The sequence below is a fragment of the Ostrea edulis genome, chromosome 6, assembly GCF_947568905.1.
Source record: "Ostrea edulis chromosome 6, xbOstEdul1.1, whole genome shotgun sequence".
Taxonomy (NCBI): Eukaryota; Metazoa; Mollusca; class Bivalvia; order Ostreida; family Ostreidae; genus Ostrea; species Ostrea edulis.
In genome coordinates, this window is record NC_079169.1 from 33,093,293 (window position 1) to 33,116,259 (window position 22,967).

A 22,967-nucleotide genomic window follows, 5' to 3' on the forward strand; every position below is an offset into this window, starting at 1 on the left:
TTTATCATCGCGCTTACTTACCTCACGGTGAGTGGTGCAGATTCCATCGTCCATGAAAATACAGCGTTCTCGCGTTAATTGTAGTCATTAATCTTCGCAGATTGACATCCCCACACATAATTAGTGCGATGAACACACGCGATATTCGTAATGTTTTCCCTCTTAGCGTAAATCATAAATTAAGTATTTGTAGAAAGAACAAGCTGTATAGTTTGCACATTAATACGATTTTGTGTGGTCTTCCTATTCTTGAAAATACTCTAAGATCCCTATTTAAGCTCAACTCTAAACAAATCTGTATCTACACTACATTGGTATGCTTGCATATCAACATAAATAATCAAGTCCAGTGATTATTGAGATTATTTTCAAAGATTATGTATTCCAAAGTCAAATTTTGACCCCCTATTGAGGCACCATCCTACCCTCCCCAACTATGATTTAAAGAAACTTTCAATTTGCAGTGGGTCATAATTTAAACAGACTTGAAACTGCACTATATGATGAAGTTTGCATATGAAAATGCCTTACCATAATTACGGTGGGCATGGTTTAAACAAATTTGTATCTTCATTCATTAAGGAAGATTTCACACAAGTTTTGTCTGTCCTGATCCAGTGGTTCTTGAAAAGGTATCAAATTTTCACCCCCCATTAAAAGGGTGTGACTTTTCCTCTGAACAAAATTTACCGTCATCCAAAGTTGCTTTATGGGAAGTATATTGAAAATGGCCCATCAGTTCTGGAGAAGTCGAAAATGTTGAAAGTTTACGGACGGACAGACGGACGCCGGAAAAAAATTGATAAAAAAATCTCAAGTGAGCTAAGAATTGGTGAAAAAATTAATAAAATTTGAGAACATTGTATTTTTTTTTGGGGTATTTAATTTCATAATTCCTCGTGTTCCTCATTTTCCATGGTTACTCTGTCAGTTTGTTTTTGTGTTTCTTCACTAATTTCTGTGTTTTCAGACTGGTCCAAATGATCTTTGTGTTTGTGGATCTTGTCATCATCAACATCGCTGTTTTCATGATGAGCTCCATTTTCTTCACCCTTCTCTTCATCTTTTCCTGCTTTCGCACCTCCCCTTTCTCGCGTACGGTCTTGAACAGCACTTCCGAGAGCCATCTTTTTCTGGGCCTGGACACGTGCTAGTTCCTGTGTGTTTGGGTCCATTGTGTACCACATGGCAACCGCACATCGCCGGCCTTTACGGACAGCCCTCACGCCGTGAAAATCTCCAGCGTTAAACCCAACCATTCGTCCACATTTCGGAGACACACTTGCCTTTAAAAAATCAATTACTTATTTAGAAACTGTAGATTCCCGAACTATTTGCGAGTGTATATTTTTGCACAAATATTTGAGTTAAGCTGTCAATATTAACGGGCGGCCGTCTTATACCGCCATATTTCTAGCACCAACTGTCTTCCGTATAGTCGCACCTTTCTTTATACATTCAATAAGCCTAGATACGCAAGAAGCTAACACACAATTTTCAAACAAAAATAATGAATCTTAGTTTGAATTTGAGTTTCATAGCTTCATCATTTATGTCTAGGTATTAACACATACACACCTGCTCTGTTTTGTTGCCGTGAGCGAAAAAGAATTCCCCTCCCTCAAAATCTTCATTTCCATTCAGATACAAAACAGCGCTATATAAAACAAGAAATGTTTTAGAAACATATAAGCTCCCGTATAACAATGTTGAAAAAGATCAACTTTACCTTTTAAGTTTAGAATGTTTGCCATGACAAAAGTATGGGATGTCTACTGATCAGAGGCAGCCATAATAAGTTTGATGGCCCAAGATTCTGAGCGAACATTCTCAAATAACCAGACATTTGAGTCATGACCTTGTGACTAAACAAAATGGGAGCTGCACGTGTCTACTCTAATCGGACAGTAGTGTGCAAAGTTTGATGTTTGTCAAGCAACCTATTGAAATTTACAAATACAGATGTTTTTCGATCACTCTACCTTGTTTACGGCACAGCAGTACATCACCACGGTGATGTTATTACATTATACGTATCAACAGTACCAAAGCAAAATATTTCATTATGGATTTGACAAATTTTTCGAGTGAATCAACATATTATGAAGTACATGTACATTAAAGACTATTTTTTGACGATTTTTCCCCCGAATACTTGCAGTTATTGACACTAGACTGTTTGTTGCTGTTTCAATGTATTTTATTCATGTATAAAAACACCGACCTTTCAACTTGATTGAAAACCCTTATACATTACATGTACAAAAGATAAGTATATGGCAGAAATGTGTAAATTGTTTGTTATCATGGGTTTATACAAACATGATAAGTTACTAGTGATTTCTGCATCAGCAGCAGCTTTGCTAATTATACAAATTATCACGTGCTTCCGTTGTGGTATACCTCCATATATGTATATAAACAACCCAGACGTGTATAAGAGCACAACCAATGTTTAACTTCACCTTCCATTTACAATTTGTATTTTATGATGATAAAACAGAATCCGACCTGTAGTCTCGGGCAATATACGCTGGAAACTGGCGTAAACAGGTTCCATCCGCCTGAAGCAGGCAGTTGTCAGCATGAACTGGATGACTAAGGTCGGACCGCTCTTCTTCATCACCCTTGTCATCTAAAATAACATTCATATATATTACTGCTTATTTGTTTAAAACACACTTACAAGGAGGGCGGGGGGGGGGGGATGAAATCAACATGTAGTATTCTCTAAAAAAATTAAAAAAAAAACCAAACATGTAGTATTCTCTAATAATATGTCTTTAGGCGACATCTCTCACCTTAGCATTTGCATATTCTTATGTATAACTTCAAACCCTACTATGGCCCTACCCTGAGACCCTGAAGCAAAATTCATTTGACACATTGTTGTATTTAAAATTTCAATCATTAATGTGGTCTGCACCGACCCGGAAAGTGTGTGTGTGTGTGTGTGGGGGGGGGGGTGTCATTTAAAGGACCATGCAAATAATAAATCTTGAGGTATTGTATCTTTGAACATTGAAAAAGGCAGGCATAACAATGTTTTAATTAAGGACTGCGAGGCTTTGTAAATTATGTGATAATAATTATATAGAAGATGAGTTTCATTTTATCCTGAAATGTCCATTTTACAACAATTTGAGAAAGAAATATATTAAGGGTTTTTATTACACAAAACCAAGTGTCATTAAATTAGTTAAGCTCCTTAGTGTAGACAATACTAAAGAACTCAATAACTTGGGAAAATTCTTAGTTGAAGCTGTGAAAATACGAAGTTTAGCATTGTAAGTCAATAATGTAATTATAGTATTTTTCTAATGACATGTGCATCTCATAATGTGATTACATATACATTATTTTATTTGTAATTTCTTCTCCTCCTATCTTCTCCTGTCCACTCACCTGTTGTTTATCTTATAAAATTAGACATATTGTGTATATACATGTACATGTACTAGATGTATTCCGATGAGTTGTATAACTCAAGGACAATGAAGAATTGAATTGTATCCTCGTTGTTCTTTGTGGCGGTTAGACGGGTTCAGATCGCCGGTGGCTAGACAGCTCAGTTTGTAGAGAACCTGAGTAGAGTTTCAGGGGGCCCGGGTATAAATCCCGGTCTGGTCCATTACATTTTTCGCTTCTTGTAACATTTGGTGTCGAAGACCAGCCCCTGAAACTGACAGGAGAAAATGCCTGTCAGGGGAAAGAAATCCTAGGTTGCTGTTTTCAAACGTTAAAGACATTTAAGGAGGTAGGAATGTGGCGGTCAGAGAGGTTCGATTGCCGGTGGCCAGATAAATCAGTTGTTAGAGCACCTGACTAAAGATTCTCCATCTTGAATACTGTAGATCTTTAAAGAGTTTTCATATTATATACTTTCATAAACTTATTGTGGACCCACGTTGTTCCCGGAAGTCATGGTTTAAACTACGTAAGTAACATGAATTGAGAAGATTGTTTTTTAATCAACAACCCCACTATTTCTTAATCATATCTCCCTTTTTTAGGGGACCTGACAGTTCACTGAACACAAGTAAATCTCCCTGACCGAAGATGCATGGTACTTAGTATGGCTGGAATTTATGTGGCAGTTCTTAGAAGAATTTGGAAAATGTGGGAAATTTACATAGGACAATAAAGTTTGAATCAGGAATTTCAATTCAGGCGAGCTAAATATTAATAACCCATGCGCATTACTGACACAACACCTGTGTAAACAAGTTTGATATAGTTTATTAAAAAGTGAAGTACTAAATGCATAATGGGATACGTAGAAAGCAAATGAAAGACAGACAACTGAAAAATAAGAAATAAATAAAGTGTAACGAAAAGAAAAATGATGGAAAAAAGACCAGAGTGAGTGTTTTTTTTTTTTTTTTTTTTTTATAAAAATATGTCTATACAATATTTATTGCCTACAAGGACAGATCCCCCGCAGCTAGAAATCAGTGTGCAGTCTAAATGATAGATTTAAAAAACCATAAACAACTTTAATTTTCCAGCTTGACTATCAGATATCTAATCTAGCTAATTCAGTACCTGTGATGGCTTTTCGACAAACTAAATGAGTAAAGTCGAAATAAAGGGGGCGAGTTAGGTTGAAAAAGTTTTCCACGAGTAAACGGGCCCGCTCGCTCACGTCCAGATATAACTGTACTGTATCCTTGGGTAACTCTCCCGAGTGTGCTAGCTAAAATACATAATCAACACATGGTTCACTCATAATTTCATTCAGAACCTGTAGTTATGTATGTACTTTGGTAACCTGTGGTAGGGTATATTAATAAACTACATAAGAGGACAGGTGAATCATTTCTATATTGGTATGTCGTTTATCTCTCACGTAGTTTTTGCACTTCGCAACACAGAAAAATATTGACAATAATCACTGAACTTGTCGAGAGCCCACGCTGTTTCTATCGATGTAGAAATGGGGGTTATTATATTTCGCAATATTTGGACATGACAGCTAATCCTAGACACACGAACCAATGAAACATAAAAATGAAACACCTGTGGACGAGATCAAAAGTTCTTAGCAAACAAAATATAGTAACAAGGAATTGATATCAAGTGAAGTTTATGATTTATTTATCTACATTTCCTTTTGATGATATATCTCACTGCATTAAATCTGCCTATTTTTGAATAAGAGTGCTCATAACGAGGTTTTCACCACGGTAACTTAGTCTGTTACAATTGTTATTAAAGTACATTTACAACAATGACATTAAGTATGTGTACTATGTATATAAACACCATCTCTTATGTAAGTATAGGGTTACCATCCTGACCAACTCAAAACACATACATGTAGGAGCTGTATCTTGATATCATAATTGTAAGATAAGGTGTAGAAGGGCTAAACCTTATAATGTAACATAAACAAAATTCTTCTTAAGGCAGTGATTTTACTCATGAGTATCTTCTGATCTTTACAGATTCACCAAAAAAAAAAAAAAAAAAAAAAAAAAAAAAAATAGATGACCATTGTGAATTTAACATCCTTTATACCATGAACAAACGAAGAAGAAAAAGAGAAGATATTCCGGTGATTATCTACTTCCTTAAGCTACAAACCTGGGTCGCCCTACCGACTGTCAAGCCCTCAAATATTTCGTGTTTAGTGTGAGGCGATATTTTGCTGACCACAATTTCTGGTTTGCCTTTGTATCCGTCACCCGCTATTCCAGCGCTCTACATGAAGATAACAGTCCTCCAGTGTCAAAATTAGCCAAACAATGCTAGCAAATTCAGGCAATGGAACCAAGAAAATTCAATCTTGTAAAATCTATTGTATTATTGAGCGTTTCTATGAGCGTTCAAAATATATAAATATATAGCAAAATTATACACTGCAGGCACGTAGAATGGGGGGGGGGGGGGGGGGGGGGACCAAAATGAATGAAGTCTGGGGAAACAGACAAACCAGTTACTTAAGACTAATACCCGCCCACATTTTAAAATTTCGAAGAACGGGGGCCCCTCCCTTATCATTATTGCTTGTCAGTTTTTTTTCATCCCCCCTCCCTCTTTGAAAAACGATGATCAATACGTGCGTGCACTCACATGAGAAATCTTCAGCAGGTAAACATATAGAATGTAGGACAAAAAGTCCCAGACAAAATGACCATCGTCAGAAAAAAAATAAATCGAACAAAGACACCCCCTCCCCCCAGTTTATACACACTTGATTTTACATGAATTTGAAAATAAGAATTTTTTTTGTATTTGTAAAGTTTATATATATATATATATATATATATATAGTATCCGCAACATTATTCTTGACATTCCTATCGTGTTCTACCGTGCGTGTATCCTATCGTATCGTGCGTGCATCCTATCGTATCGTGTTTTGCGGTTATCAGGTCTATCTGTATTGTGTTTTGCGTGTATCAGGTTTTCCGGGTTTTTTTTTTTATCGTGAAAACCGTTTATCGTGTAGCGTCGGAAGCTATCTGGATCGTATATTAAATTTAATGAAAAAGTACGATACTTTCCGAAAGCTTTATTCGTTTTGTTAAAGAAACTATTTTTAGGAATCGCGGAAAGACAGTATATCTGAAGTTCATAAACATTTGCTTGTCTACAAACAATTACTTGTAATTAACACTAACAGAAAAATAGGAAGCTCCGATTTGAAAGGGAAAATCAGTAAATTACATTATTACATATATCTTAATAAAGGCTCCTTTTCTTCCGATTTTTTCCACCTGTATTCTACTCATATAAACTACTAAACTTGTGCGCGTCCTTATATCTGATTTTGTGTATCACCCGTGTTTTCACAGCAAACATTCTCAGAGTCATTGTATTTCACACATTCAGAAGATTAAGTTTTAAAAGGGTACAAGGGTGTTGCATCTCCCAAAAGACTGCTCAACTGAGCACGACTCAGCTGTCATCGTTGTTCTTGTACGGGTAATACTAGAAATTAAAGCCGCTTTTGATGATTATTTGAATTTTTTATATACTAAACACGAAAATTTTTAAGCGTTTCAAAATTGCGAATTTAAAAAAAGCCGGGTTTTCTTTATTTTATATATATATATATATATATATATATATATATATATATATATATATATTACAAGTATCTATTTTTTGTTATTAAGATGTCAATTCAAATAAATATGTTCCCATTACTTATGACTATCAATTATCACTCATAGAGTAGAAATATCTAGCATATGAAGATATGGTGAAGTGCAGTGGATTTTATTAAAGCGGTCATGATGAAAATAATTGTAGCCTAATTGTTAAATGAGCGGTTAACTTGGAGCTTGATGCAAAATAACCCCCTCCTCGCTACACATAAAATATTACTTGGTTTTATTTCACATTCAAGATAATAGACATTAAATTAAGAGAGCTACTGAAGCATATCACTACATTATATTACATTTAGTTAATTCCCTGTATAATTTAAATATTAAACATTAGGTGACAATATAAGTTTTAGAATCATTGGCTGAGAAAATTCATGTAGATATCAAATAATATCGTGCGTGTATCCTATCGTGTCGGATATATATATATATATATATATATATATATATATATATATGTGTGTGTGTGATTATTTAGTGCTTTATATATATATATATATATATATATATATATATATTCATGGAGACCCCATGATTGTCAAAACAAAATCTGAGGACAGAAGTTAGGTTGGCTTCTTTCACTCCAGATTGTTGTCAAAACAAGTCATAAGTGAAATCATATGATAATTGCTATGTAAAAAAGTTAATGGTTGAACTGAAAGTGCTAAATATTTTTGTAACTTTTTGTCATGTGACGTTTATCCAATTTGATCAAAGGTCATCATTGTGACTTTTTGTCCTGTGACTTTCTGTTTCACCGATTTTGTGATTTTTTTGTCCTGTGAACTTTTGTACGTCTACCCTACAGAAGATTTTCTTGATTCCACCTCACTGAGCACATGCATATCAAAATAAACGTCACTCCCTATACATCAAGTATACACGTAATTCTTGTTTTACTATAGATTTGAATTTTTTTTTTTAAATAATTCTTTTGTTAGGACTTTCCCCACAAGATAAAACGTACATTGTAAGAAAGACAACTCCTACTACATTTCACTCATTTTTTGCTCAGGTCAAAGGGAACTTATTAAAATACAACAAGTGCACTGACTATTCTTTATGACATGAAACAAATGTCACTGTTGTTTAACGTCCCATTGAAAACGTTCTCATCTGATCCCTAATCAGTTACTAACACTCTTTACTATTAAAATTACCTTTTTCTTGAATTGAAAATTTTCGATATTTGCTGTGTCACATTGTCCCCTGATCACGAAGGAAATTTGAATATCCACAGGTCTGTACCACAGCAATGACGATAATTAAATACTCACAAAAATAATAAATTTTATGGTACATATAAAAGCAAAATAGTGTTATAAGTGCATGGACACGATTAGAGCTAAAAAAAAAATTCAAATTTTATTTTTCCATTTTCATTGTTTACAGTGCATAACTACCTGGTAAGGTATTTATAACAGTCAGCAAATACGTGAATATCAGTTGTCGAGTTACAAGAGAAATTCTTTGTTATGTAAACAAGGCTCGTGTCATGTTTTTGTTCACATAAGTTAAATATACTATTAAATAAAAGTTTCTTTAAATCAGATTTTTTCAATTTACAAGTTAATTCTGAACACAATTAAACAATTTCAAGTGTTTGTCACATCTCAATTTGTTTTAAACATGATATTTACTCTCAAGGAATGTATACGTAAACAAAAACATGGCACGAGCCCTGTTTACATAACAAAGAATTGTGAATGCTGTGTCTCATTTGTAACTCAACAACTGATATTTAAATTTTTGCTGACCATTAGAAATACCTTGGTAAAAATGGGAAGATAAAAATAAAAAAAAATTCAGTTTAAATCATGTCCATGCCAGGGTGGGGTAAGTCCTATTTGACGAAGTAACAACAGAAAAACTGACTAATTTACATGTATCATGATGTATAATAAATATAATCTTAACAAACACCATAAGATCTATGTCTTAGTAAATGCGTACACACGACAAGAATAATTGGATTTAATTGATTCTACTAATAAACAAATGACTAAAGAGATGATCAAGCAGTCACGATTCTAACTGAAATAAGAGAATTTTAATTCATCTATGACTGACATGGCCAACATTTACTTATCAATATATACCTGTCCTAGAATTACATTTAATAGAATGTTTTTTAAAACAAAATGTATATAACGAGGTTTCATCGTTTTTCTTTTACCACTTTGTGTTTTTCATTGCTTTCATCGTTGTGTGAGATCAGGGCACTCAGTGATTAACTAAGTACATAATGAAGAACAGGGTACATGTAGATTTCCTCGATATTACAAATACATACATGTATCCATGAATTTTTTTTAACAAATCCGCAGACTTTGATGCCCACAATTATAGATGAAACCCTAATATGTCACTTAATGAAAGTAAACTATTTCCAAAACATGCAATGGTGTTATTACAATACAAAACCTGATAATGTAAAAACCTTTCCTAAAATAAATGTACATGTTAAAATCTTATTCATAAAAAAACACAATTAGTCCAGCATAAATGATTATGAACAGTGTAAAGCCACTGTAAACAGGATATAAGCAAGCGGTAAACGCCCACACCTAAAGTGTACACCCAAACAAAAATCTACACATGGTGTCATCATCTTCTTTTACATACAAACAAAATATTTATCAAACCAAGTAAAATTCAAAGTTTTAAAAGACCAGGGCCCAGTAGCACAAATGTTAGTTAAGTTTAACTGACAATTAACATCTACTTAACACTATATAAATGCAAGAGTTAATGACAATTTAACTAATATTTAAAGTTAACTAACCCTCTTGCAACTGGGTCCAGAATTATACAAAACTGTGACCATATTTCTTAACTACCACACTATTAGGGTGTTGATATTCCTATGAAAAACAAATTTATTTTCTTAAATTGTGAAGTGCTATGACAACTTTGAATGACCTCAGTAATGTGTAGATTTTGTTCTGTCATTTTGCCACATCCCAGCCTTCTACCTGATTGGCTTTCTCAGAGGTCAGGCCAGTAAAGACCTCATGTTGTGATAAGGGTGAACTCTTCCCTTGGTAACCGTCCCCTTCTATACCACCAGCCTAAAATGGGGTGGAGTTCTTGTGTACGAAAATTCATTTTGACTACTATGTACAAATTCAACCTTGACATATGAATTCTGGCTTTTCTGCTGAACAATTCTGAAAGCTACAAGTTTCCATTGAACAATTCTGAAAGCTTAAAGTTCATATTACTTTTCTGTTGAACAATTCTAAAAGCTACAAGTACAAGTTCCTTTTTTGTTGAACAATTCTGAAAGCTACAAGTACAAGTTCCTTTTTTGTTGAACAATTCTAAAAGCTACAAGTACAAATTCCTTTTTTGTTGAACAATTCTGAAAGCTACAAGTTCATGTTACTTTTTTGTTGAACAATCCTGAAAGCTAAAAGTTCATGTTACTTTTTCTGTTGAACAATCCTGAAAGCTACAAGTCTATATTACTTTTCTGTTGAACAATCCTGAAAGCTAAAACTTAATGTTACTTTTCTGTTGAACAAAATCCCGAAAGCTACAAGTTTGTGCTTAAATTGTCAACCCAAGAAAGCATATAAAGATGAAATTATTCTGTCTTACCTCCAACAGTGATACCAAGTTTTGACAATCTCCCTTGTTCATAAGACCATCAGCCACAAATCGTTCATCCCCCTGGAGTTCCTTCCCACTCTGAACAATAGTCACACCTACAGAATCACCAAAAATGAACTTTAATTGACCTATTTCTGTAGCTTCTTATTTTTCTTATCAGAATTCAATTTAATATTCAAATTTGCACCTTCTTTTTCGAGTTCTTCCACTCTCTTAACATTATCTATGTGAAGTTTCTTCACCCTCTCTTCATCTAGTTCATTTAGAAAGGCCATGGCTTGCCGGTATTCTGGGTTGTCCTTGACTTTTTCAGGGGCAAAGGTCATTAATATAACACATCGCTGGGATGCTGAGGGTGAAACTGTGTGTCTGTCTGAAGCCTCAAATACTGTAAAAAGTCCCCGTTTGGGGGACACTTGAGCCTAAAAGGAAAATTGTCAAAGTAAAAGAGACGTTTTTTCATTAGCAAAAGGAAAACCTTTGAAAACATTCATAAAAAAAAAAATGTGAGAATTATAATGAAAATTCCGTAAGCATACAATTTCAATATAGCAGAACATTTCATGGAATAACTATTTTATATGTGAAAGGACAATAAAATGATATGCCAGTTTCGAGATAAGAGCTCTTCCATTTAGGAGGTGCATTTAGTGGAACTTAGAATGCTGAAGTGGAACAGAGTGGACCTACACTCAGTGAAGAAGAGGATAAAATGTGTAGTATATATAGGAGAGAGGAGAAAATTTGTGGCTGGACAGGGAATCAAACCCGGGACCCCTGCATTACTTGTCAGGTGCTCTAACCACTGAGCTACCCAGGCCAATATCCACAGTCCGTAAAGCCCTAATTACTACATTTGTATTAAAAGCAGCATGTGTTTAAATATAAAAATGAAAGAAATACAAATATCGAAAGAAATGTTTTACTAAAGTTGAAACATAAAAACTGTCATATCTGCAAATAATATCCTGGATATGATACGTATGACCAATAAAATAACGTGATATAATAAGACTTTCATGTATTTGATAATTCCCAAATACGTATCGCTTACTTAGTTTGAGTATCAGTCGAATTTGGGTGATGAAACTGTGTATGAGAAACTTACTGAGTACATTCACTTATGCAGTGATGAATATTTGTCCCACTCCCACATATACACAAACTGTTTCATGCCTTACTATGTATGAAAGTTCTCCAAAGGGAAATAACTCAGATGTATCTCGAAACCAGCGTATTCTCATTAATATTATACAAAAGTACATGTAAATTGTAAAGGAAATTAAGATAAAAATCTGCTACCACTGGTTTGTATATCCTGTTTAGAAACACAGTTTCTCCTCCTTCCATCACATTGTTAATGAACATCACACCGCTGGGAAACAGAAAATGCCAAGATTAATTCCAGTCACAATTAGAACTGTCCTTTCAGGACTAATACCCCCGCGGGGCACACTATATAATGGATATAACAGACATCCTTATACAAATACAAAAGTTGTGTAATCAAATGGTCATCTAGCATATGATTCTTCTTTTTTTTATATTGAAAATGTTGCTTTATAAAAATCAATGAATCAATCAGATATTATAATATTTCCAGTAATGTTCAATATAAACACTATACAAAAAAATGAAAGGTAAAAATAATAAACAGTAATCAATGGCATAACTCCTATAAGCAAAACAAAATAGAGAGTTGGGCAAACACGGACCCCTAGACACACTAGAGGTGGGATCAGGTGCCTAGGAGGAGTAAATATTTTTAAGATATAGTAACTCTTTTAAGTTTAAAAATGACTAAGTCCATCAGTAGAATAAGCCTGTAAATTGAAGAAAAACTGTCCAATCAATATGAAAATACCAGGTGCATATCTTCATATGGTGAGTATAAAAATTTTCAGAAAAATCCATGTACTAGTTTCTTAGAAAATGCACAGACAAAATCATGTCTACAGACAGATGGACATGCTGATTCCAATATACCCCCCTAAACTTCGTTTGCAGGGGTTATAAAGATATGTTCTTCTTGCAAAGTAGTTTTTTTTTCATCTAATGTCCAAAGACAAATGAAATTTTAAAAGTTATTAAGAAAGTCAACCAAATTGGTGACAAAATTCCTTTCTATTATATGGTTGAAGAGGCTTTGCAATTCAGTTTCTAGACAACTTCAACTTGTGAGTGTATCCAAACCTTAAAAAGTAAACCTCTTTTGAAATCACTGATTTTACAGCATAAAAATGTTTGCATTGAAAATTCATGCATGCACTCACGTGTATTCATTGACTTCCATTCCTACAGGAGCCTTCTCCTCTGGATCCACACAGCTACCATCCTCCTGAGGGAAACAAGAGATCTCGGTGTTGGCTTCCTTCTCTAGATCTGGACAAAAAAATCAGCAAAGCTTGTCTATACGTGTGTCAAGAATTGTTATATACCAATACCTCTAAATGTTTAGGAATCAGCCTTTATTTGTCTTGTAAATATTTGCTATTTTTCAAGAAAAGCAAACAAGACTAAAGCGGAATAACTGTTACTTATAACCTGCAGACAAGACTGAAGGGGAATAACTCTTACTTATATAACCTGCAAACAATACTAAAGGGGAATAACTCATACTTGTAACCTGAAGACAAAAATAAAGGAGAATAACTGACTTATAACCTGCAAACAAAACTAAAGGGGAATAACTCTTACTTATAACCGATAGATAAAACTAAAGGGGAATAACTCTGAATAACTCTTGACTTATCACCTGCAGACAAGCCTAATGGGGAATAACTCTTACTGATATAACCTGCAAACAAAATTAAAGGGGAATAACTCTTACTTATAACCTGCAGACAAGACTGAAGGAGAACAACCCTCACTTCCAACCTGCAGACAAGACTAAAGGAGAATAACTCTGACTTAAAACCTCCAGACAAGACTAAAGGGAAATAACTCTTACTTATATAAACTGCAAACAAAAATAAAGGGGATTATAACCTGCAGTCAAGACTAGAGGGGGATAACTCTGACTTAAAACTTGCAGACAAAACTAAAGGAGAATAACTCTTACTTACATTAGGTTACAGATTACTAATTTCACCCCTATTTCATTGACCACGCAAGAAGTGTCAGTTTATAAATAGAGGTTTTTTCTTAAAAATTCTTGGGGATGTATATAGGGTGAAATTTTGTTATTCTAGGGCATAGATGGAAAGGACAGGGCTGAAAAAATTCTAATAATGGGAAATTTTGCTCTTAAGTGCATAGGAGGAAGGGTGTAAACAGGCCATTGTTTACCTGCTTCTCAAAGGCAAAGGGAAATATGCAGGGTTGGGGTTACTTACAGTGTCATAACAGGACTTGTGTACAGTGAATTTTCCTGAGATTCACAGATAATTTGGGACTTGAATTGCTCTAAGTCTGTGCCAAATTCTAGGTAAGTTGAGGCGGTGGAATTTTTTATATCAATTTTTATGTATAAAGGAGTGTATAGCAAAATAATTGGTAATCTGTGTCCTATCAAACCAGCAAACAAAATTAAAGGGGAATAACTCTTACTTCTAACCTGTAGACAAGACTGAAAGGGGATAACTCTTACTTTTAACCTGCAGACAAGAATAAAGGGGAATGACTTATAACCTGCAGACAAAATTAAAGGGGAATGACTCTTATAACCTGCAGACAAGACTAAAGGGGAATAACTCTTACTTATAGCCTGCAAATAAGACTAAAGGGGAATGACCCTTGTATTCTGCAGACAAGACAAAGGGGAATAACTCTTGGTTATATTCTGCACATTGTAAAAGTCATCCATTAAATACTAGATAGTGGTTTACCAGAATCTGGAGGTTCTCTGCACACTATTTTTGTTTCCTTGGTGTAAAAACTAGTCTGGTTGTAGAACCTTGAGGTGTACAACCGCATGGCCTCGCTTAATTTTAGGAACAATCGTAGTGAGATTTCCAAGTCTGGGTCTGCCTTCACAGCCTGTTAGAAATAAAATTAAAACTGAATCAGCTGAAGTTTCTTTCCCTTATAGTATAATGTAACCACTGATTATATTAATAATGTAATCCTGATAGCATAATATGAAAATCTTCAGTAAGTGAGTATTACTGTATAAAGATGTTCTGTATAATTACCTCTATGGCATTCGGAATAGAGATGATCTTTATTCCTGAGGAATCTGCTGGTGTGGACTAAAAATAGAAAATTAATCATAATTTAAAATGCCAATGCCTTTTCATGCACATTAATACTTCATCTGATTTTTAGGTATGAATCCAGAACTGACTTTGATCAAGTGTAGGATTTTCGCCTCCCTGACAACTGAGGGTAGGATTTTCTCCTCCCTGACAACTGGGGGTCTTTAATCAGAAATGTCAATGAAATTTCTTCTCGGTCCCAGATATGATTCATATCAAGAATCAATTCATAGATGGGGAGAATTAGAAAACACCAACTTGTTTGTTATTATGATATGCAATCTTAAACTGTATATTTCTTATACACCTTCATTTTTTCAGGACTGTTTTAGAGCCATGTGACTTACATAACCAATGAAATTAAGGCATTCAGTCATCAGATCAATCAAGGACAATAGATGTTGAGACTATTGACTGATTGACGGCCTATCAACAAAATACACTGCCATCCCTGTATATCGCCAGCATTTGTCCCAGCCTATTTTGGGGAACGTTATATTGAGGGTGGCATTATAAAGACCTTGACCATTTTAAAGTTCATCAAAATTTCAAACAAGATTGCTACATGTAGCCATGTCCCCCACCGCCACAAATAAAGTTAAATCACAGAAGTCCCATATAGCAATGAAATATAATGAACTAAATATTGTGACTAACAATCCTACAAAATTGGAATAAAATCCATACAGCAGTCTCTGAGGAGTTGCATCCATAAAGTGATCTTATAGTGTAGCATGTACAAATTCAACGAAGTCCCATAACTCCCGTGAAATGTGTCAAATCAAAATGGTGATGCAATATGATCAACTGCATATGGTGACTAACAATCCTACACAATTTGACCAAAATCCATTGAGTGGTTTCGGAGGAGTTGCATCCTCAAAGTGAAGTGGAACGAATGGATACCGTTATTTCTATGTCCCCTTCCATGTTTTGATGGGGACAAAAAAGTGGTCAATCAATTAATAAATTCTTATCAATTTATTGTCGTCCACATATGACATGATGTGTAAATGCATAAAATGGTTTTGCTTTAGTTCTTAAAACTATGTTAAATAATAGGATATTTTGCAGTTATTAAGTCCATGTACATATGTATCTGTACAAACATTTCATTTGTGTCTTAATAGGTTCTATGATTTAAGACTTTGAGCAGTTGACAAACACATGTAATGACTGGAACACGGAAATATGTCACACCAATACACACAATGGTCACATGGTACACAAAATTTACAGCTCCTGATAGTAGTTTCATTTCTCTCTCGTTTACGTGTGGGTATTTCTGTCCATGGGCATCTGAGTTAGAATAGGTCCTCTATAAACCTTGCTTGTCATAAGAGACAACTAAATGGGGCAGTCCTTTCGATGAGACCACAAAAATCGAGGTCCCGTGTCACAGCACTGACCAGGTGTGGCATGATAAAGACCCCCCCCCCCCCCCCTTGCTCAAAGGCCGTAAGCACCGAGCATTTGCCTAAATTTTGCAACCCTTCACCGGCAATGGTGACATCTCCATATGAGTGAAATATTCTCACAATTTAGAATTGTTACAATTCACCGGACAGACCAATTATGTACAGTATGGATGCTGGTTGTTGGCATTATCGGGGAATGTATAAAAGTAATTTGATCTTTTGTAGCTGAAAACGGGTTACAGATAGTGGTAGGCGAGTCTGGTGCTATATTGTTTTTTAAGCATGTATGGAAATTTGTTCTTCTCATTTAGAAGGTGGTATGCGGGAGTGACAATATAATGGGTGGTGATATACCAAGGTGTCACTGCATCAAAAGGATTTAGGGAATTTCTTACTAAACAGGCATAGTGATGTATTTAAAAGTAATGATTTTATATCTATTGGGGGAAAATGATGGTGTATAACATTAAACTTTACACTCCTTAGTAACTTACCCTAGCCATGTTCAATAACTCCTCACTCTGTTCTCTCACCATCTTTACACTCCTCAGTAACTTACCCTAGCCATGTTCAATAACTCCTCACTCTGTCCTCTCACCATCTTTACACTCCTCAGTAACTTACCCTAGCCATGTTCAATAACTCCTCACTCTGTTCTCTCACCATCTTTACACTCCTCAGTAACTTACCCTAGCCATGTTCAATAACTCCTCACTCTGTTCTCCTCTCACCACCCCTTTGGCTGTAAACCTTGCCCCCTGCAGTTCGTTGGGGGTCTGGATCAGTCTTATTCCAATTTTCTCAAACTCTCGCATGTAATGGCCCGATTCCCTATCATCCTGCAAGTGTAATAAGATGACAGTTTTCTTACAGTGTTTAAGATTACGAAATTTGTAGCAGATACTTACGAATGCAAAACTTGTCCTAGAATGATTCAAAAGCATTGTTGAACCAGAATAAATGAATGACAAAGTTGACTGCTGGGAATTTTTTTATTATTGATATACGAATTATTTTAGGAGATGCAATTGTAAATCTGTCATTCAACAATTCAGAGAATTAGAGATCACTTTTACTTCCTAAAGATCAAGAACAATTATCCTTCAAAATAAGAAAAATGAATGATTCTTTTAGTTGAAAACTGGTCATTAATAGGAAAATAATCATGGATGTCTCTACCTGTGATTCTTGTCAACAACAGATAACTCTCACAAGATTATGTTGAAGGTTACACAGCACTCTCACAAAATTACATCGAGGAAGGTAACATTCTCACAAAATTACATCGAGGAAGGTAACATTCTCACAAGATTACATCGAGGAAGGTAACATTCTCACAAGATTATGTCAAGAAGGTAACATTCTCACAAAATTATGTCAAGAAGGTAACATTCTCACAAAATTATGTCAAGAAGGTAACATTCTCACAAAATTATGTCAAGAAAGGTAACATTCTCACAACATTACGTTAAGAAAGGTAACATTCTCACAAAATTATGTCAAGAAGGTAACATTCTCACAAAATTATGTCAAGAAAGGTAACATTCTCACAACATTACGTTGAGGAAGGTAATATTCTCACAAAATTATGTTGAGGAAGGTAACATTCTCACAAAATTATGTTGAGGAAGGTAACATTCTCACAAAATTACATTGAGGAAGGTAACATTCTCACAAGATTATGTCGAGGAAGGTAACATTCTCACAACATTACGTTGAGCACGGTAACATTCTCACAAAATTATGTCGTGAAAGGTAACATTCTCACAACATTAAGTTGAGGAAGGTCACATTTCAGGTTTGACATTTACTGTTTTGAGCACTAGACCAGTCGGGCTACTTCAAATGATTTTTACTAGCCCTGACCAATTTTCCAGATAAGATTGATCAGTTTCTCCATATTTAAATACTTAATTCAAATTACGAACATTAAGTTTGAACTAAAACATATTTAATTGTCTCAAAAAAATCTTTAGTCTCGTCATTCAATTTGACACATTTATTTTCAAACATATGTTCTGTTTCTTTAAATTCTACCCAGCACAGAAATTCTTTAGTCTATTTAGAATAAAATGGCCTCAACGTTTTGTTTTTAAAAAAATTCTATTTCATAAACCCTGCTTTGTTTCTTCCCAACCTTTTCCTTTTTTTCTCTTGGGACATCTTTCCTTGAGTCGTATTTGAATATAAAGACATTCCAGCACATATGTCAACACTGAAAAATGGCTGTTTACGACGTAATTTAATAAACGAATTCTTATAAATTATTTACCGGTAATTCAAATTAACTGTTTGTTTTTTTTAAAATGAATATGAATTCAATTCATATCTATTTATCCGAAACATAACTTTACACACATCATAGACCTAAAGCATTAACACAGGGCTCGAAATTAGTGAGAAATACTTGCAAAATGCGAGTACATTTGAAAAATAGCGAGTAAAAATAGTGGACACTTGAAAATCTTAGCGAGTGGTGATTTACAAACCATGATCGTATCTGTTTTATATGGTGAAGCGCTGTTTGCTCAATCTGAACTACTCGAATGTCTCGTGCACTCAACATAGATCTCGGATGTAATACGATGGCCTCCATGAGTGAATTTGATGCATTGTCAACTATGACGTTACAGCCTACTGCACTACGTTACGTACGTCATAGCTAGCAATGCATCAAATTCACTCATGGATGCCATCGTATTATATCCGAGATCTATGTCGAGTGCGCGAGACATTCGAGGAATTCCGATTGGCTGTTCGCTCTTCTTAAACTTGCATTCAGAATCATATGGGCGCACTTGTTTCATCGCCCGGGTCAAGCCGGTTGATACTTCCGGAAGCGGGCAAGTAACTTGTTTCAAATATTTTTAAGCCACCTGTCGACCGAAAAGTAGCCCGGATTGCCTGATAAATTTAGAACGGGCACATGGAAAACAATATGGCGGAAAATATAGATAAACATTTTCTTGCTTGTTATTTATCCATTTTTCATTCATTAAAAGAGTTTAAATTTAAATTAGCATAAAGTAGTGAGTTAAGAGGTAAGTTTATTGACAATTTTGTTTCCGAATGCTGGATGATACGATCAACACCACTTCTCTGTGGAAGTTACAGCCCAGTCTGCAGTGTTTGTGAACAAAATGTTTGAATATAAAACTGATTATCAATTATGATTTTTAAAATTACATGGGTTACATTTTATGAAATCTGTTATGCAGATGTTCTTTGAAATATACATAACTTTTGTTTTTACATTTTGATATATATTCGGCCGATTTCCCACTCGTTTAACAAGACAAACCGGGTCAAAAAGTCATGTGATAAAAGTGAACCGGGTCATCGTCCGGATTTCTGAAACAAGTGCGCCCATACAAACGCTTACATGAACGACCGATTTCAACAACCGTTTCTATCCGGATTTTTCTTATATGATTTTTTAAAGAAAATCAGAGTCAAACAAATGCTTTAGAGGTCGCACATCGCATTATGATGAAAAATACAGACATGTGTCACGAGTCCTGTTCACTTATAGGGGGTGATTAAATTGAATTCAAAGTATGAGGTTTTTGTTATCCATTTATCTAAAAAAAAAAAAAAAAATCGGGAGTCTATGTTTTACCAAGTCTTCTGGTTGTCATTTTTATCAGAATGACCTACATTGTATCTACATTAATTAACTGTCATATTGATGTCGGGTTGTTGTGATGACACGAGTGCGCACTGCTCAGCGTGTAGATGATTATCAAAAAAGTTCATGGGACTCGTGATCGTGCTGCTTATAACCCATTGAGTCCAAGATTGGCTTTGAAAAGTCACTAGTGACACCCCTGATGTGGCATGAAATTGGAATCTAGACCTGCGGTAAACAGGTTGTGGATTAGAGGTGCGATGGTCAAGAGACCTAAACATTGCACCATATGACTTACGTAACTTAGTGTCTTGTCCAAACGATGCCTGCTGACCCACTAGGCTCAATTATGATGGGGAAAATCATTGATTTAAAAAAATGTATGAAAAAAGAGCACTGCTTCATTATTTTTATTTTAGCTTGTAGGTTTTCATTTTAGCCTGTGGATTTTTTACCTACAGGCTAGAATGAATTTTTTTTATTTCGACCCCTGATTAACATCGAGTAGATGTCGTAAAACATCACTTCCGATGCCTTAGTGTCAAACCCTGTACTCTCACAAGATTACGTAGAGGAGGGTAACACTCTCTCAAGATTACGTAGAGGAAGATGACACTCTCACAAGATTACGTAGAGGAGGGTAACACTCTCACAAGATTATGTAGAGAAAGGTAACACTCTCACAAGATTACGTAGAGGAAGGTAACACTCTCTCAAGATTATGTATAGGAAGGTAACACTCTCACAAGATTACGTAGAGGAAAGTAACACTCTCAAGATTACGTAGAGGAAGGTAACACTCTCACAAGATTATGTAGAGAAAGGTAACACTCTCACAGGATTAGATAGAGGAAGGTAACACTCTCACAAGATTACGTAGAGGAAGGTAACACTCTCACAAGATTATGTAGAGAAAGGTAACACTCTCACAAGATTACGTAGAGGAAGGTAACACTCTCACAAGATTATGTAGAGAAAGGTAACACTCTCACAAGATTATGTAGAGAAAGGTAACACTCTCACAGGATTATATAGAGGAAGGTAACACTCTCACAAGATTACGTAGAGGAAGGTAACACTCTCACAAGATTATGTAGAGAAAGGTAACACTCTCACAGGATTAGATAGAGGAAGGTAACACTCTCACAAGATTACGTAGAGGAAGGTAACACTCTCACAAGATTATGTAGAGAAAGGTAACACTCTCACAAGATTATGTAGAGGAAGGTAACACTCTCACAGGATTATATAGAGGAAGGTAACACTCTCACAAGATTACATAGAGGAAGGTAACACTCTCACAAGATTATGTAGAGAAAGGTAACACTCTCACAGGATTATATAGAGGAAGGTAACACTCTCACAAGATTACATAGAGGAAGGTAACACTCTCACAAGATTACGTAGAGGAAGGTAACACAGGTGATAGTGAGGGAAGTAATGTCTCATGCTACATAGTTTTAAAAATAAAGCATGTAAAATGTACTTTAAAAACTTTATAAAGTGTGTGGGTGTTATCCTTTTTCAACCTTAAAAAAAACCCTGCTTTACAACTGTTAAAAAATGATACGTGTATTATAGACGTTTAGCAATGGACAGTGTAGCATTACCTCATTACCAAGTATGAAATATGATGGCAGAAGATGGTGCATTTTCATATATTTTGTAAAATACCTAGAGAATACAGGATTTTGTGAACAGAATTTTGAATATCTGACATGATACACATGGATTCATTATCACTGACTGAAGTATGAAACGTAAAATAAAACAAATAAAGAAATAGTGGTGAAGATATGATGCACATTTATAATTTTCAATGCTACATTATCAATAAATTGTCATATTGTGCAGATAATTGGAGAATTCAAGACTTCCAACACACAAAGGTTACTACTCGTACATCACTAAATTTTACTCATCAACGTAAACTTTTAATGTCTTAGCATATGACGAATTAGTGGATGTGAGAAGAATAATACAGCACCAGATTTGAACTCACTCAAAGGTACATGTAGCACTGTCAATAAATTAATCATTCAGGATAATAAAACAATTCTTAATTGCCCTTGAAATTAGAAAACATTATAATTTGTCATGTCTGCATAAGGTTATGACCTTAAGGTGAAGTGCTATATAAGGATATTGCTCATTTTGAAAATAAAATGTAATTAAGAAATAAATTTCATTTTTGAAAATACTTCGGGGCATGAACTGTGACACTTTATGCCAGCATACTTCATGTTAGTTAGTGCTATAAAAATACTGCCCTATTTAGACATGAAACTTGTGATGTCGCCCTTCTAAAACGGGCAATAATTGTGTAATGCGTCATCATGAAAAGTGTCATCATGAAATTGAATTATGATTTCATTTAAACAATGTTGTCAATATGATGGATACCAGCATTGTGGGAAAACAAATTTTGAATGAAAAAATATTCTTATGCTATATCACAGAATTAGAAGATTGAATGCTTTTCTCTACAAATACATCCAGTTTGCTATATTTACATTTCCAATGTTTTAACACACCTTTTCTACCAATTGAAATGATAGTCATTTCTCCATGACTGTGAACAATGTGCGTATTAATCTTAATAAATATAGTACAACAATTTTAATGGCTTCGAATATTCAGAGAGAAATGAAAGTAAAATGTAAATATAAAATATTCAAAAATACATTGTACACAAGGGCATGAACAGCAATACTTCATGCCAGCACACTTTTCATTAAGCACAAACTCACTTCATGAAGTATGCTGGTATAAAGCGTCACAGGTCATGCCCTCCCATATATTTAACAAGAGGCCCATAGGCCACATCGCTCACCTGAGTCACCTTGGTCCATATCAGAAGACTTTCCATATATATTTGCATGTAAAACCGCAGTCCCTATTATGGCCCCAACCTACCCCTGGAGGCCATGGTTTTTGCAAACTTGAATCTACACTATGTCAGAAAGCTTTCATGTAAATGTGAGCTTCTTTG

The 22,967-nt window shown here is 34.8% G+C and overlaps 1 protein-coding gene across 6 annotated transcripts in view; it reads right to left on the reverse strand.

Annotated features, from left to right (window-relative positions):
- Window positions 1–591: 591 nt before the first annotated feature.
- Window positions 592–22,967, reverse strand: part of LOC125683068 (prolyl 3-hydroxylase 1-like) — a 30,863-nt gene continuing 8,487 nt past the window's right edge. Inside the window, exons 7-19 of one of the 6 annotated variants that reach the window (XM_056139355.1) lie at window positions 17,037–17,186; window positions 14,867–14,923; window positions 14,561–14,711; window positions 13,007–13,115; window positions 12,036–12,108; window positions 10,921–11,155; window positions 10,722–10,828; window positions 10,094–10,189; window positions 5,587–5,703; window positions 4,546–4,696; window positions 2,512–2,635; window positions 1,579–1,657; window positions 598–1,286 (exon numbers count right to left, since the gene is read on the reverse strand). In XM_056139355.1, coding sequence (XP_055995330.1) covers window positions 888–1,286; window positions 1,579–1,657; window positions 2,512–2,635; window positions 4,546–4,696; window positions 5,587–5,703; window positions 10,094–10,189; window positions 10,722–10,828; window positions 10,921–11,155; window positions 12,036–12,108; window positions 13,007–13,115; window positions 14,561–14,711; window positions 14,867–14,923; window positions 17,037–17,186 — 1,848 coding nt within the window. In that variant the 3' untranslated portion in view covers window positions 598–887. Of the gene's footprint in view, window positions 1,287–1,578; window positions 1,658–2,511; window positions 2,636–4,545; window positions 4,697–5,586; window positions 5,704–10,093; window positions 10,190–10,721; window positions 10,829–10,920; window positions 11,156–12,035; window positions 12,109–13,006; window positions 13,116–14,560; window positions 14,712–14,866; window positions 14,924–17,036; window positions 17,187–22,967 lie in introns of all 6 variants that reach the window. The other 5 variants (XM_056139359.1, XM_056139358.1, XM_056139354.1 and 2 more) reach the window with 5 other exon arrangements.